General features: G+C 35.8%; 1 protein-coding gene across 4 annotated transcripts; it reads left to right on the top strand.

The window, feature by feature from the left end:
- Nucleotides 1-11309: 11309 nt before the first annotated feature.
- On the top strand, nt 11310-16944 carry LOC122278160 (uracil phosphoribosyltransferase-like). Of its 4 annotated transcripts, none has more exons than XM_043088266.1 (12): nt 11311-11497; nt 11589-11681; nt 11931-12009; nt 12917-12975; nt 13800-13877; nt 14148-14229; nt 14469-14517; nt 15315-15376; nt 15563-15630; nt 16417-16472; nt 16553-16600; nt 16709-16944. In XM_043088266.1, exons 1-12 carry the CDS (start codon nt 11369-11371, stop codon nt 16758-16760), a joined length of 855 nt encoding a protein of 284 aa, XP_042944200.1. In that variant the 5' UTR covers nt 11311-11368; the 3' UTR covers nt 16761-16944. The 4 variants fall into 4 exon arrangements, 3 of the variants coding, with proteins under 3 accessions (XP_042944202.1, XP_042944200.1, XP_042944201.1); XM_043088267.1 differs by having other exon boundaries at nt 11312-11452; XR_006229305.1 differs by lacking the exon at nt 16709-16944 and having other exon boundaries at nt 11310-11497; nt 15563-15651.
- The last annotated feature ends 698 nt before the right edge of the window (nt 16945-17642 follow it).

Consider the following 17642-nt stretch of genomic DNA (forward strand, 5'->3'; position numbering starts at 1 on the left):
GGGAAAAGCCTTGGTAAAAAAATCATCTAGCTAGTTGTTTGAGGCAATGTGAGCAATGGTGATGCTTCCCTCTTGAATCTTGTCTCGGATTAAGTGATAATCTAATTCAATGTGCTTTGTTCTTTCACGGAAAACATGATTGACAGCTATATGAAGAGTTGCTTTGTTGTCACAATGAAGTAATGCAGCTTGTGGATGCGGAACTTGAAAATCAATGAGTAGATAGTGGAGCCAAGTAATTTCAAAGCATGTAGAGGCAATAGAACAATACTCAGCTTCAGTTGAGGAACGAGAAACAATGGATTATTTCTTACATTTCCAAGAAACCAAAGAGTCCCCAACAAACACACAATAGCCAGTAACACTTCAACGCGTGTTAGGAGATAATACCCAATCAGAGTCACAACATGCTTTGATTTGAAGTTGAGAAGAAGATGAAAACAATATGCCTGACCAGGGGCAGCTTTAATGTAGCAGAGAACCTTATGGGTTGTGGTCAAGTGTGAGGTGGTTGGATGATCCATAAACTAACTGAAAAGCTGGACAGCATAGCATATATCAGGCCTAGTAATTGTGAGGTACAACAAATGACTTATAAGTCATCTATTAGTGCTCGGGTCTAATAGGAGAACTCTAGTATCCTTGCTAAGTTTGAAATTCTGCTCAAGAGGAAGCTAAAGGGGCTTGCTGACAAGTGTACCGAAGTTCGCCAAGATGTCCAAAGCATACTTTCTTTGGCACAAGTGAATCCATTTGGAAGATCTAGCAACTTCCAAGCCAAGAAAGTAGCACAAACAACCAAGATCTTTGATCTTAAATTGGGTGTTAAGAAAGTATTTAAGAGATGCAATAGAGGATGGAAAATTTCTAGCAACAATAATATCATCTACATAAACTAGAAGGGCAATGAAAAAAAGTGCCATCTAGTTTAGTAAATAAACTGTAATTAGCTCTAGATTGGTGAAGACTAAAAGCAATGAGTGAGGAGGAGAATTTAATATACCACTGTCGTGAGGCTTGTTTGAGGCCATAGAGACTCTTGAGAAATTTGCATACTTGGTTGGGTCCCCCTTTATTGTAACCTGGTGGTTTATGCATATAAATCTCATTATCCAAATCTTCATAAAGAAATGCATTATTAACATCAAATTGGAGGAGGGACCAGCCATAACAGCAGCAATGGACAGTAAAACCCTCATAGTGACAAGCTTGGCTATGGGGAAAAATGTCTCGGTATAATCTATTCCTTTTTGTTGTGTAAACCTCTTAGCTACAAGCCTTGCTTTTAGCCTTTCTACAGACCCATGCATCAGCATTGAACTTGATCTTGTAGACATATTTGCAGTCAATAGCCTCTTTTACAAGAGGTAAGTCAGTGATGACCCAAGTACGGTTTTGTTCTAAAGTTAACAATTAAGCTTCCATGGCTTGACACCAACCAGGGTGTTTCACAGCTTCACTACAAGAATCTGGGTTTTTACCAGCGATTTAAAAATCGCTGCCAAAGAAATCGCCGTAATGTATCACTTATCACGACGATTTCTTACTCGCTGGAAGAAATAAGTGATTAGCTGGCGAGAAGTGTCACTTAATGTATCCTAGCAATTTTTATGCTTTTAGTGGCGAAAAATTTTGCTGCTAAATGTCATAAATAGTCTCAGGCGCCAAACTTGCAATTTATTTTCCTCCCCGCGATTTATTCATAGTACCCTCTCTACTCTCCATGTGTGTTTGTCATCGATTGCCCATCACCTACAACTAAAATCCCTTCCGACGAATCCATATGTGGTAGTTCCAGTCCTAATCCCCATTTCCAAAATGCTCCCGAAGCTCCATCTCTGGCTTCCACTACATTTTCCTAGTGCATAAAAGGTTGCTCATCGTTTCCTTCCAAAACCCAAGCTTTGCCTCCATCGATCGGCTTACCCATTAGGCATTCTATGAACCCCCTTCCAATCTTCCACTTCGGCCACCCAATACTTCGGCTACCAAAAATCGCTTCCCCCTTCTGTTGAATGCATATGTACACACGACGATTGCTACCAAAATCGCCCTCTGTTGTGCATTAGAGCTACCAGAAATTTTCCTAAAATCGCTGTCCCAAACATCATGTGTGTGAGACTTTCCAGTCCATTCTGCCCTCAGTTGGCCAAAATCCACTGCTCGAGTGCTACTCAGCGTGTCCAAGGTATTTTTCTACTCATAAACTCTATTTGGAACTCATTATTTTCTCCATACATGCATGAACATAGCACCATTTGAGGGGTTACTTGGATTGTTGGATGACATGCACAAATTATTTTATATAAACTCTTTGTCGTCTTTTTATATTTATTTTTTTATATAAACTCAAAATTTGATGCTCAAGTTTTGGCGGCGATTGAAAACTCGCCATTAAAAAGTTTAAAAAACAAGAAATAAATAGGTACTGGCTCCAAGTCTCATTTAGCAACGATTTTCTAATCGCTGGTAAACAAATTCCAGTTTTGAATTTATGAACTAGCGATTCAAAAATCGCTGGCATATAATTTTTTAATCCCTTTTATATGGCAGCGATTTTTGAATCACTGGAAATCACATTCTCGTTCTCAAATTCATTTGCCAGCGATTCAGAAATCACTGCCATTTCGTATACCAGCTATTTTTAAATCGCTGGCAAATAGATTCTAGTTTATAAATTCAGTTGGCAGCGAAACTAAAATCGCTGCCATATTATATAATAGAGATTTCTGAATCGCTGCTATTTTATATCCTAGCGATTTCTGAAACGCTAGCAAAGGATTTTCTATTTGCCAGCGATTCCAAAATTGCTGGCATAGAAAATGGCAGCGATTCCAAAATCGCTGGCAGAGAAAATGGCAGCGATTTCTGAAGCTCTGTCATTTAATTTTTTGGTTATGAAATTTATTTCCCAGCGATTTTTGAATCACTGGCATAGAAATGGTAGCGATTTCAGAAACGTTGGCAATAAATTTCAGTTTTTGAAATTCAGTTGCCAGAGATTTCAAAATCGCTACTATTTTATATACCAGCCATTTTGAAATCATTGCCATTTTCTATGCCAACGATTTCGGAATCGCTGGCAATTGCATTTCATAACTGAAATTTATTTTCCAGCGATTCAAAAATTGCTGGCATAGAAAATGGTAGTTATTTTAAAATCGCTAGCAAATGGTGTTATGTTTTTGATTTCCTATGCCAGCGATTCCAAAATCACTGAGAAATAGACAATATTTGGCGGCGATTTTTATTTTATGCTGCAATATATTGGAAATGGCTGAATAGTCCTAACGATTTAGCAGCGAGTCTATAATCGCCGACATATTTATTTAGTGGAGATTTTTCTAGTTTTGCCGGCGATTTTTAATCGCCAGGAAAAGTCCAATCTGTTGTAGTGCTTGTTTATAAGTAGTGGGATCAGAAATGGTTGAAATGGAAGTTGAAAAGGCAGTAAAAGCAGGGGAAAATTTCTGGTAAGATAAAAACTTAGCAAGAGAGTAAGGATTACCAGGTATAGAAGTGGATAGCAACTAAGAAGGAGCTGAAAGTGAGGTTTGATTGCAGTGAAACTCTTGCAAATACTGTGGAGCTCTTCTTACTCTGGTGGACTTGCATAGATGAGGGTTAGATGGGGTATTAGGGGTGGAAATGAGAGGTGGAGATGTGGGGGGAGGGGGGTCAGGTATGTGTGAGATGGAGGGAACAAGTGATGGTGAAGGAGTGGTTGTATGGAGAGGTATGACAGATTGAAAATGTGGAGAATAAATGAGAAAGTCAAGTGTATCAAGTATGAGTTGTGTGAAAACAAATGTGGGATTAGAAGAAGAAGTGGATGAGTGATTATTCATGTTGCAAAAAGGAAAAATGGACTCATGGAATAGCACATCCTGAGAGATGAATGTTGTTCTTGACTTAAGGTCAAGAAGTTTGTAGCCTTTAGTGCTAAAAGGATACCCAAGAAAGATGCACATTCAACCTCTAGGATCAAATTTCTTCCTACCTTGATGTAGGGTGGAAGCAAAACAAAGGGAACCGAAAACTCTTAAGTGAGAGTAAGAGGGTGAAGAATTAAATAAAAGGTCAAATAGAGTTTTGTTGTTGAGTAAAGGACTAGGGGTCCTAATGCATATGTGGCTATTAAGACAATCATTCCAAAATTCAAAGAGGAATGTTGGCTTGAAATTTTAAGGCCCGAGCTACATTGAGTATGTGTTGATACTTTCTTTCCACAATCTCATTTTGTTGAGGTGTGGCAACACAACTATTATGGTGAATGATGCCTTTTGTGTTGAAAACTTTTTGCATTTGGAATTTTTTGCCAATATCACTTCTTAGAATTTTAATTTTTAGATCAAATTGAGTTTCAATCAGGTGGGCAAATGATTCGATGATTTTTCTAGTTTTTGCTTTATTTGAAGGAGATAGAGCCATGTACTTCGAGTGAAGTCATCGGCTATGGTGAGGAAATAAAGAGAACCATCATAAGCAGCAACAGAACTTGGTCCCCAAAGGTCACAGTGCACCATCTCGAAAGGTTTTGTTGTTTTATGTGTGTTATGAGACAATGAAATTCTGTGAAATTTTGCTAATGGACAAACATAACATGGTTTTGTATTAATGGCAGAAATATGGTCTCTTGCAATAGGATCTGTAATCATATGTAAAATTGGAAATGAAAGGTGACCTAGGTGACAATGCCATAGGTCAGTAACAGTATTAGAATTAGTAACAGAAGCTGTGATGGAGTTCTTGGTGGGTGGCTAAAGTGTGGTGACCAGAGTAGATGGAGAAACAGTAGTATTGAGCAAGTAATAAAGATCATTCCTCACTTCACCCTTTCCAATTGTTGTCCAAGAGAGAAGGTCCTGTATGAGACAAAAATCAAAGAAAAACACTAGACAATAGGTGAGTGTGGCAGCTAATTTCTTGACAGAAATCAAATTAAATTTAAAGGATGGAACACATAAAACTTCAGTGAGAATAATGGATTGGGTTAATTGGACTGTGCCAGTGTGTGTGACAGGGACATTTGTCCCATTTGGTAATCTGACTGAGTGAGAAATGGTAGCTGTGATGGTGGTGAACAAAGAGGGGCAATAGACCATGTGGTCTGTTGTGCTTGTATTAATGATCCAAGGAGCATGTCGAAAGGACAAAGTATTTTGTGTGCTGGTGGATGAGTAAAGGGATATACCAGAAATGTGGAGAGTTGAAGTGGTGGGAAAATTGGACTGAATCTGATTAGCAGAGGGTTGAATAGCAGTGGAAAGCTCCCAAGGTTGAAGTAAAGTCATGAGTTGCTGGTATTGAGCCTTAGTGAGACCTACTCGAGCATCACTGACATCCTCTATGTTAGAAATAGATTGAGCAGCAAGAGCAAAGGAACCTTGGGATTTATTGAACAATTTATGTCCAGGTGGATAGCCATGAAGCTTATAGCATTTCTCCATCGTGTGTCCAGACATGTTACAATGAGAATAGACAGGTGCCTCAGCATTACCAATTTTGAAACAAGTTTCAAAAGTGTGGCCATTGATTTTGCAATGGGTACAATAAACTTTGTCTTTCTTGGGTTTGGATTGGGGAGGAAATTTGTTAGAGTTGGTGTAGGGTTGTCCGATGGCAAATGCCATGGAGTTAGGTGAAGGAGAGATAAAGACCATTTGGTAGTGGCGTTCTTGTTGTTGGATGAGGGAGAATACTTTAGTGAGTAGAGATAAGGGGTTGAGAAGCATAATTTGATCCCTAATAGGTGAGTAAGTGTCATTCAACCCGATCAAAAATTGGAAAACACAATCTTGTTGGTAACAATCAAATAGTGTTTTCATTGAACCATAGGTGCAACAGGAAAATAATCATAAATCAACAACTCATCTAATAGGATTTTTAGCTTGCCGTAATAAAAATACTTATAGTATCGGATTCTTGAAAGAGGCTAGCTAAGGTCTTCTTCAACTGATAAATTCGAGGTTCGTTCTGATAAGAGAAGCGATCCTCAAGGTTGAGCCAGATCTCACGAGCATCATCAACAATGGCCACACTAGATTTGATGGAGGGGCTGATAGAGTTTTGTAGTCATGAAACCACCATATTGTTGCAGCGTTCCCACAAATCTAAAAGTAGAGCATTTGGGTCAATAGGTTTAGGGATTGAGCCAGATATGAAGCCCAATTTGTTCTTCGTGTGAAGTGCTCTGTGCATCGCATGCGACCAGGTGGAATAATTGTCACTGGTGAATAAATCTATGACCAAAATCATGGTGGGGTTGTCGCTCGTGTTTAGGCGAAATGGGTTGCTAGGGTTTGTAAGGTTAAGGTAACGGGTCAGGTTTACAGCACGATTTTTGTTTGAGAGATTGCCAGAATGAATTGATCAGGGATGGGTGGGAGAAGAAGATTCGTCTAAATTGTCGAGGGGATCCTCCATGGATGGTGCTCTTGAGGCTTTGGATACCATATTAGGTTTAGAATGAAAAGAAAATAGAGAGCATTTACATGGAGGAGATGGAGAAAATATGAATATTCTCCTTATACAAAAAGTGCTCACCACTGTACAATGATGGCCTAAATATATATACTTGTTTTCGTAACAAACTAACTGCTATCTACCACAAATGGTAATATTCTAATAATAGGAAATATCTATTGAGAAATAATGAAATAATAATCAAAAAATAAGAATATATGAAATGTACAAATTTAACCCTTCCCAGATTTATGACTTGATGCTAAACGACATGTGTCTGTTATGATAATTAAACGACCTACAGCTAGAGTATTTTCATTGTGTAATAGAGTTGGAGAATTCAGAGTTTGAAGTCGGTGTTGGAATTGCTCCGAAAATCTTGGTTAGAGTTGAAGCCAATATAGGCTCCGACATCCAAACTTCGACTGCATATTTATATGTAATATATTTAATATTATAATATAAGTAATAAACATTTGTAATATATTTAATATTTATGCGAAATGGATCCTCAGTCGGCTGAGGACAGCGCGCGGCTATATTCAGAAAAGTTGAGAAGCCTATAAATATGGGAAGGCCAGGGCTGGGCTAGCTGGGGTGTCTCATGCATGCACCCAGTCACCCCTTATGTATTCTATTAGCTACATAGATCATATATAATTAAATATTTTTTAACTTTCAAATCATTTTATATTATATAATCAAATTAAATTTGATTGATTTTATCTCGAAGCGGGGAAGAAAGAAGAGAGATAATGTGACAGGGATGCTATTTCTAAGTCGAGCGTTTTGTTTTGTTTCTTTTAGGGCATGTTTTTGAGCTCATATATTACTACTATTTATATGCTAGCTTCTCAACTTTTTTTAATATAGAAGTTAGGTAGTCTACATATTTTTACGGACTAAAAGAGCAGTTTAATATAAAAAAAAAAAGAAAAAAGAAAAAAAAGAAAAAGAAAACAATAAAGTGTATGGATATTCTGAAGAATTTTACAGAGTAGATATGTGGCATTTTTAGTGGAATTTTGAATTCATCCAATTGATATGGTTTGTTATATTCTAGAGGAGGTCTGTTGTATTGGTTCATTTGAAACTTAGTATACTGTATAGTGCTTGAATATTCTTAAAGAGAATGAGATCTATGTGACTTAGTCTAAACTAATTTCGTTTCAATAATTGTAATTTCATTGTAATTTTTATTTAGATGCTGTTACTCAACCCCATGATTTTGTCTCCTCAAAATTACCATTAGTGCAATTTCAATTTCTTCTTTTCCTTTCAAACATTTTTAAACATCTTTAACATTTTAAAAAAAAAATACATAACATTGTTAATACTAGGGGTGTAACCAGTCCGGTCCGTATTTTGACAAAATTTAAGACTGAATTGGTATGTACAGGTTTTGTATTTTTCAAAATTGATTACGCACCTATTACCCTCATAAACCGGTACTCCGGTTTTACCAGTTTCCGGTCCAGTTTTTCGGTTTTAATATACTATATTATATATTATATAATATATTGTAATATATTATAATATATAATACTACAGTGATGATATATTATAGTATACTATAATATATAATCATCGTTGTAGTATATTAATAGTATATTATAATACTATTAATATATACTATATAATATTAGTAAACTATTAATACAATAAACCAAATGATATAAGATTTTAAAATTTAATATTATATTAATTAGTAATTTATCATATAATACGAAACTATTTTATATATAATTATATATTGTATATAAAACTTATATACAATAGAAAAAATTAAAATATATATTTATATGAACCGGTTCGGTCCGGTTTTAGAAAAAGAAAAATTGGAATCGAGTCGATTTTGACCAATTTTAAGCAAAATAAAACCGGTACCAGTACCGGACCAAACCAAACTTAGGATTGGACCAATCACATCGGTTTGGTCTGGTCTGATCCGATTTACCGGTTCACTGATTTTTTTTTTTTTTTTACAACCTTAGCCTAATAGTTACTTCTTTAACTATTAAGTAATAAAATAAAATACCTGAATGGTGAATTTGAGAGGACAAAATGATAGAGCCAAGTATAATTTTCATTTTTTATTTTATCACGGTATATTTTATATATATCCTCGATTTCCCATGACGGGTTTTAATAGTTTTTTTTAAGGAATGAGAGCTAGGATCAATATATCGTTGTGATTTATCCATAATTTCTTCTTTGAGGAATCCATGCGAAAAGACATTTTTCGTGTGTGTGTATGTATATATATATATATATAGAGAGAGAGAGAGAGAGAGAGAGAGAGAGGAACCATAACATCCTTTTCTTTTCTTTTTTGTTACAACCATAGGCCTGGGGTTACAAATATTAAAATAAGACCAAAACCAGGCCTCAAAAAAACTATAGAAACTCAACCCAAAGACAAAATCCATAAAAAAACCATGATCGAAACACAAAGCAACAACTTGCAAGAAAAGAGCCTACACGAACATATAGTGAATAAGAACATAAAACAAGGGTAAGGAAGACATACTTGCAGGGAAGCCCCCTAATCATCTCTACAAACTTTCCGAATATAGGGAAAACTCCCTCTGTCAAGCCTAATGTTACCTCTAATGAAAGCAGGTAACTCAGATAACGAAGACCAGATGCTAGTTAGGCCTTTAGCACCCATTTTAGCAAAGCCATCAGCAATCGAGTTACTTTTTCTATAACAGTGAATAAAAGAAACATGAAGACCAGCTAGCCAACTTTGTATTTCTTCCTAATAATCTTCCATATACCATAGGTCACATCTCTAAGATCTCAACCAGTTAAGCACTAACATGGAATCCAGTTCAATCTCCACAAATAAAGGAGCCAACTGACCAATGTACCAAAGCCCATGAAGTAAACCCATCAACTAAACATAGTTGTTAGAATTTTGTCTTGTCATAGTAACCAAGCCAAGTTTCCTTTATGATCCCTAATAATTCCATCCACACCTGAAGGATCGAGATTACCAAGAGAGCAACCATCTATGTTCAGCTTAGCCCAACCTTGTTTAGGGTGTTTTCATGTAACCGGAATGCTCCTTCCTCAGAATATTTGAAGGCAAATTGAAGCAATGTAAAATACCTTCATCACGCTGAGTGAGCACATTTACTTCCTTAAGTTTTAAAGCATCCTTAACCATTGGATTGAATCAAGGTTTGATGAAAGTATAGGTATGAACATGCCTTCTAGGAGTTTAGTTTTGAAAACCTAAAGAGCACTCCATTAATCTTTTTGTATAACTTTTTGATGTTTTTTTAAATAAAAGTGTAAAAGTAAGAAATATAAAGAAAGATTCGGAAAAAGCTGAAAGGGATAATAAAAAATGTCTACATATATAGATGAATAATATATGTTAAATTTATTTTATTTTATTATTTATTTATTTTTACTTATCATTTTTTTTTTTTACGTATTTTACGTTGATTATACATAATCAAATGGAAACCTTATTTTGACATATTGTTAATTATGTTATAAAACATTGTAAAATAGAGAAGCCTGCTTTTAACAAATGGACATGCTCTTCTGATAAAGACGAAGAACAAGATCCAAGGATCATGGCTTTGATGGGTGCATGCATGCACGTGTTTCTTCGTCTCAAATGATGGTGTATGATTTGACATGTACATGTATGGGTTTGGAATTTCTAACATTTGATGGAGTTACCATTATATAATCAGACTTAAGTTGGCATGGTGGATGTTGACGTACGGTCGGTCCAATAGAGTCCAAGGAATATGACATTGATGCAACAGATGGTTTACAAAAAAGACAGACACTTACATTGAAAATGTGAGTGCTTGGAACTTGGCTCCCAGATACACGTACACAGATAGAGAGACTCAAAAAAGTGTGTTGCGTGTATGACTTATATTCCTTTTAAGGGAGATGCTAAATTAAATTAAAGAAAAATTTATAAAAAAAAAAAAAAAAACTTGCTTATTTTACATGCTAAACATCATGATATTTAAAATTTAAAATTTAAATCAAAAAATTGACAAAATGAGTCTTATAAATAAAATTATAAATATATATAATATTACTGTACTTTTAAGTCTACATGGCCCACCTTATTTCTTACACTCTTAGGGTCTATTTGAAAACACAAATGTTTTATAATATTTTTAGATTATTTTATTATTTTTTACAAATATTTCACTACTGTTTACAAATTATTCATTACTATTCACAAATTATTTATTATTATTTACAAATTATTTCATTACTATTTACAGATAATTTGAAATACTCTTAACATTCAAACAGAGCCTTATTCTTGATAAAGTAAGATCTCAAAACATGAAAAATATTATTTATATATATAATTTTTATTTATAGTAAAAAATATGAAATTTGAAATTCAAAATTCGAATTAAAAAAAATAAAATTGATAAAATGAATCTTCTATTCAATATATATAATGTTATACGTAAAATTGAAAATAAATATATATACTACTCAAAATCTTTAATAAATGTGTAGAGATTGTAAAGACGGTCTTATAACACTCTTTTTCTTACTAGATACTAGGGTGGGGATTGATAAAATTTTCTTTTAAATTAAGTTTTTCACGTCGAAAGCACGAAGATATGCTTTACACACGGACTTCAAGCATAAGAACTTGGGGATTGAACACTTGTTCTCCCGCGCTTTGACATCCGGCCCAAGTGTTTTCGGCATCATATATAAACAAATTGATTTGATGCATCTCATCTCTTCTCTATTTAAGATCCTGAAATGAAGCCCAAAGTCCAACAACAGATGGGCCGGACCCTCCACCGTTTCCTCCTAACCGAATCATCCAAATTTCCGCCAACCGAACACTCTCAATAGTTGATTGCTTGCAGCTCAGTTTGCCTCCGAAGAGAAAATGGAAGCGATGGCTTCGTGCACGTCCGGTGCGCCGCGTTTTTCGTTCACATGTCGCCCGAAGACCCATGCTCGCGTTCCTTTTGTATTTATTTCCTCTTATTCTTCTTCTTCCCCCAGTCTCAAAGCGGTATTCTTATGTATAGTGAAGAATTTCAATTCTCTAAAACCCTGGTCGTTACACTTATCTGTAATAAGAGCCATTCCTCCGATTCCCACAGATATCATATTCCAATGCTCGCCACCGTAATATTCTTTCTGCGAGGGCTCACGTGGTTACCGAGGAGAAATCCACATCGCAGGACCGAATGCTGGTCAGTTCACCCTTACTTTTCTCCTCTGTTTGGTTGCCTCCAAAAATATGTTGAAAAGATTTAAATTGGATGATATTTATTACACGCAACCTTCATTTGGCTAGTATTTGAATGGTGTCTTTGGAAAATGCTGTCGAACTATGTGCTAACTTCCAAATGACACAGCATTATATAACTTTGGTTGGTCGTATTGCTCGTTGTAGGATTGGTGCGACTAACTGACAAGTAAACCAAAATTTTGAATTTCAGGTCTTTGTCCCTCCGCATCCATTGATCAAGCATTGGGTTTCAGTTCTAAGGAATGTACAGACTCCTTGTCCAATATTTAGTAAGTACCAGTTGGAATGTGTGTTTATAAAGACTAATTGACGATCCATCCGCTAAAAACTTTGGACGTCTACTTTGATTTCCACTGGAACCCTTTACTGCACAAGTTACTCATAACCATTGGTTATATTAGGCTGTTATGTACATTATTTTTATGGCCATTAGTTCCTAGGGAAGTGCCAAAAGATCATGGTCATTTAGTCGTCAATACCCAAAAATCCTGTTCTGCGCAATGAATCTAATGGGATTCCTTGTTCGCTAATACATATATGGCAATAGGTAATAATTCTTGTCTCACAGCATTTATTTAAAATTTGATGCTGCCCGGAAATTCACCCAGGCGGCACTACATATAAAGGCTATAGGACTTATTCTATGTGTTTACGTGTTTCCCCCTCTAGGCATTATAATTCAAGCAAGAACTTAGGGAATCTGGATCCTTACAAAATGATATGTATTTGGAGATGAAATCTCAATCTTATAAGTCTCTTCTGATTCTTAAATAGCTTCCAAGAGAGATCAAAGGTTGCTTGGTGGTTGATAGATCTGGGTTACCATACTTGAGATGCAACTGACCTGTGTTGGATAGGTTGTGGGTGTAATGATGTCTCATTTTTTTTTTTTGTTGAAATCTGTACGATGGTGTCTACTCCAACCTAAATGCTAGTAACGATAGTTCCTGCTTGATCCAAAAACCAAAAAATGACTAGTATAATTAGAACAAGACTTGGATTTTCATTATTAGGATGAAATCTTCAATACTTGTCGACATTGTTTCCCCTAGCACATATCACAACGTCCTCTGATTTTCAGTATTTTTAGAGTTATTTATTGTCCTTATTTGTTGGTCCTCTTTTCTGCTCTTGATTCTGAGTTGGGTTTGAGGTTTTAAACTTTAAATGTTGTAGGGAATGCAATGGCTGAGTTGGGGAGGCTACTTTTGTATGAAGCTTCGAGGGATTGGTTGGTTAGTTGATACATTGTGCATGAAAATTTGTTGAAAATGATAATTCTAGAGATGTGTCTTTTGCTTTTTTGGTTTCTAGATGTTTTCGTGATACCGATTTAATTCTAATATGGATGCCGCTGTAGTAATTTATGTTTTGTAAAACATACAAGTCCTAGGTGCCCTTATGTATTTCTTAATGTTGAAAGCCTAAGAGATTGTGTGGTATAGGGTGTCCAGGTTTCAGTTAGATTTGGAGCAGAAATAGTAAGTACATGGCAACTGTCATCTGTCGTTGACGGCACAAGGGATGCAAAAAACCCAGAGCTCTTTCAGCTTTCAATGCAATTAACATAATTTTTTATTGTGCTTAGCCATTCTTGTTATTATGGGATCTCTTTTCTTAAAAAAAGAAGAAGAAGTTATTATGGGATCTCTCTCTCTCTCTCTCTCTCTCTCTCTCTTGCTCACCCCACTGGCAGAAAATTTGGAATTTATCACCGAGTATTAAAGTAGACAAAGCTGTCTGTCATACGGGAACAAATCAAAAGCAAACACAAACATGTGTATGTTTGGGTAGTACGATGTATTTTTAGCTAACTCATAAAAATTTCGATGCTTCTGCATTTCACCTAGTTTTCATTTGATATGCTGTGTTCTCTGTCCATTTTTAGCTAAAACTATTGTTTGTTTTTTGAGTTTTTTTTTTTTTTTTGTCCAATTAGATTGTGGAATATACCAATGATCGTACTATTTCAGGGGAAACTTCTTTGTGTTCGCATTTTCTTCTTATGTGTTTTCACTGATATTTTAATTCTGCATTCCTGTGGTTTTGCCGCTATCAGCCTACGGTCAATGGGGAAATTCAGTCACCAATGGGTGTTGCCTCAGTTGAGTTCATAGATCCAAGGGAGCCAATGGTGGTGAGTTTGTGGTAGCAATCGCACTTCTATATGCGTGTCTGTCTCTTCCCCTTTCTTTGTTGCTCTTGGAGTCATTGTAAGTTGTGGAATCAGTTCTAGGTCTGATGATTGTATATTGTTGACAATGTTTTCCAAACCAAGTTGTTAGGAGTGGCATCAGGCCTGGATTTTATAATATTGCTGGTTAGTGCGACACAATATTGTGAGGTCTTTTATGGTCAAATGATGTCTGGCTGCACCTTCAACTTATATTGTCTTTTACTTTTGCAGGTAGTTCCAATCCTAAGAGCTGGTCTAACTCTTGCAGAACACGCATCTTCTATATTGCCAGCAACAAAAACATACCACCTGGGTGAGGAACGGTTCGTGCATGTAGCTATAGTAGAAGGGAATAGTCAAGGATGAGGATGTCTATAAATTTTGTTAAGCTTAGTGCATCTCAACCATTCACTGATACAATGATGATGCTCTCCTTTAATGACTTAATTCAACCGCATTATCAATTGTTCGTTTAGACTTCAATTCTTGCTTCTTCAGGTTTGCAATGTGATTGATTACTTTGGTGGTTTTCTTTCCTTTTTGCAAATTAAGGGTTAAGCAGAGATGAAGAGACACTTCAGCCTTCAGTATATCTGAACAAGTAAGAAAGCCTTGCATGGAAATGAGAACATGTTTTTTTCTTTGTTAAGTCTCTAAATGGCTCAGGCAAAGGTCATGAGAAACTTTTCACATTTGTTTCTATTTGAGATATTTTAGCGAAATTGAGCACTTTTTTGAACTTCTATTCTTGTTCATCTCTTTGCTTTTGTTTCATATTTTTTTCTTTGATTCTTTGAGTCATTTTAATCTTTGCATACTGATTGAAGTCTCTCCTTTATTTATGTATTTATACCTTTTTTATGCCAGTGCCTCCAATTTATTCATTCCGTGACCCTTCTATTAGTCCCACTAATGGACCCACCACCTCAATACAATTAAAACATCAACACCAATGGGATGTTGACACACATGAACTAAAAGTAACGAATACTTGAAAGGAAAAAAATATTTCTTTGAACTTGAAAAATATCACTTAAAAAATAAAATAGGAAGTGAGTAGCCATGCAGCTACCCTCGAATCTGAAGGGGGTGTTGCAAGCGTGCACCAACCCTTGATCTGAATGGTGGCCAATCCCTTTTTGTTTAAGTATAAAAAGTTTTAAGGTTGAAGGAAATTGAAGTTAAGATGTTTATTATTTTTAAGTTGACATGTGTCAGCATCCCATTGGTCTTGATGTGATATTTGTGTTACATGGCGTGAGATCCTAGTGTGATTGATGGAGAAGTGTAAGGATGATCAAAATCGTCAAAGTTGAAAGGAAAAGGAGGGCGGCGGATCTTAGTCTATGCTAGTGTTGAAGAAACTTTTCTTACACTTCTTATCATCACTTTTCATAGGTTACCTGACAAATTTCCTGAAGGGTCTCGAGTATTTGTAATTGATCCCATGCTGGCAACAGGTACAGTACTAATGGCTGGAGCTCCTAGTTCTGTGTTCAGTCCTTTTTAGGGTTTCTTTCTCCCCTATAAAATGGTTCATAACATTTTACAGTTTGCAACATATTGTCCTTTGTATGGTTGGAATCATACTTGGCCAGAAATTGAGCTTGATTTTTCTTTATATTGTTCTTGATAATCAATACCAGGCGGCACAATTGTAGCAGCTCTCAACCTCTTAAAGGAGCGTGGGATTGATAACAACCAAATTAAAGTGGTAAACATTTTGTTTTGATAAGTAAGCTTTCTAATGTGATATCGGATACGTTTCTGTTCAGCAAACCCAATCCCAATATAATCAAGATTGTCTTATTGACTATCCTATGTACATCTATTGAAGTTTATATGCCGCTAATTACCAAGCATAGATGCATGGGCTAAGTGGATGGATCAATATGTAATCAAGTATCATTGACCATCATTATCTATCAATAAAAAAGTATCACTGACTATCCTCTGTGTCTATTGAAGTTTATATGCTGCTAATACCAAACCGAGATGCGTGGGCTAAGTGGATGGATCAATATGTAATTAAGTATCACTGACTATTAAATAGTTCTTTCTTACTTGTAAAAAACAAGTATCATTGACTATCCTCTGTATATCTATTGAAGTTTATATGCAGCTAATATTAAATTGAGATGCGTGAGCTAAATGGATGGATCAATATGCCTGTAGTAGCAGTGGTTTTTATCCCAAAATTTTAGGGAAAGGAAAAAGGAATCTTGTAGACGGAGCTGTGTTGTTGTTGTCTTGCCTAGGTTGTGATGGATGTATTATATGGCTTACATTTTCATAATATTTGCTTTATATGAATTCCAGTATGTTTTGTGAATATTTATCCTGTTAATGGTGTGATATAAAGTGAGGAGAAGGTGTGCAATGCTTTGTCTCTGCAAAATTTATTCATCCACCACCTACATAAGTGTGCACACATTCACAGAGGGTCATTTGCATTGCATTCATTGACTAGCACACTACTAAAGGGACTGATACGATGCAGATTTCGGCTGTTACCGCCCCTCCAGCTCTTCAAAAGCTCAGTGAGAACTTCCCTGGGTAATAATATTACGGATAAGATTTCACAGCTAAAAATGAAGTCGGCATTCCTCAAGTTCTCTGTTTTTATAATTTTGCAGGCTTCATGTATACACTGGAATCATTGATCCCACAGTCGATGACAAAGGGTAAGCACCTCCCCATGTTTTTTAATAACACTCCATAGTTAGCTTGGATGGATGAAAATTGTGAATAATATGTTTTAACTCTTTTTTATTTTGAATGGACTTTCCTAGGTTCATAATTCCAGGACTTGGAGATGTTGGAGGCCGTAGCTTCGGTACTTGAATACACCCAAATGTCTATCCAGCCAAGTCTTGTAACCCCGTGCAATTTTGACATATTGGACAATTACTAAAATCTTGCTGAGCTTTTATGTTTGATCAGCGAACTTACTTTACAAATTTAATTAATTCTTGTGCAAATTAATGAATCCGCGAGAGCAATAAAGTGTAGTAATATTTCTGCATTTCGCAAAAGAGTTTGCATTCTACAAGGTATACATTACGAGTGCAAATATGGAAATGAAGATACGAATGAGGCAGGAGGTGTCAACGTAAGTGATAAAGATACATATTGGGAATAAGGATGGCAAAGTGTGCTGGGGTTGCATGGGAATAAGCTTGCTGCCTGCGCAATTTAAGCTAGAAATTACCGGTGCACAGCAACCTCTAAAAGTCCTCAAGTGAAATTGTAAGTACGTATGTGACGCATGCATTACAATTGTCACAGAAGTTGAAGGGATTGGCTAACACATAGAAGTAAACCGCTGTTTTGCCTTTGAGAATCTTGTAGGTAATCACGAAAGTTGTGCATTTTTAATTAATTGCTTACGTCTTTGAGGTTAAGTATTATGATGTTGAAGCTAGCAACTTGCAGATAAATATATATTCTAAAAAATTTACTAGTATGCCTAGTTAGTGGGGGTATTAAAATCTAAATATGCAAGAGTGTTAAGCACTTTATTGATTGACACATTCATTTTTAGAGGCTTTCTGGTGCACCTCTATGTGATATTAGCAGTGGTAATCTTGCTCAAGTTTTTCCATTTTTTTTTTCTCGTGAATGCAACTAGGTCCCTATAGATATATGAACATTCGAGCACTCATTGAGAATAATGTAATACCAAGCACCTTGGAAGTTTGCATGTTAACTACAGCAAAGTCTAAG

Source organism: Carya illinoinensis, chromosome 10 (genome assembly GCF_018687715.1).
Source record: "Carya illinoinensis cultivar Pawnee chromosome 10, C.illinoinensisPawnee_v1, whole genome shotgun sequence".
Classification (NCBI taxonomy): domain Eukaryota; kingdom Viridiplantae; phylum Streptophyta; class Magnoliopsida; order Fagales; family Juglandaceae; genus Carya; species Carya illinoinensis.

Coding starts and splice junctions, on each gene's coding strand:
- LOC122278160 (XM_043088266.1), top strand. CDS start 11,369: ATGGAAGCGATGGCTTCGTGCACGTCCGGTGCGCCGCGTTTTTCGTTC. Junction 11,682..11,930: donor CATCGCAGGACCGAATGCTG/GTCAGTTCACCC, acceptor TTTGAATTTCAG/GTCTTTGTCCCTCCGCATCC. Junction 12,010..12,916: donor GACTCCTTGTCCAATATTTA/GTAAGTACCAGT, acceptor TAAATGTTGTAG/GGAATGCAATGGCTGAGTTG.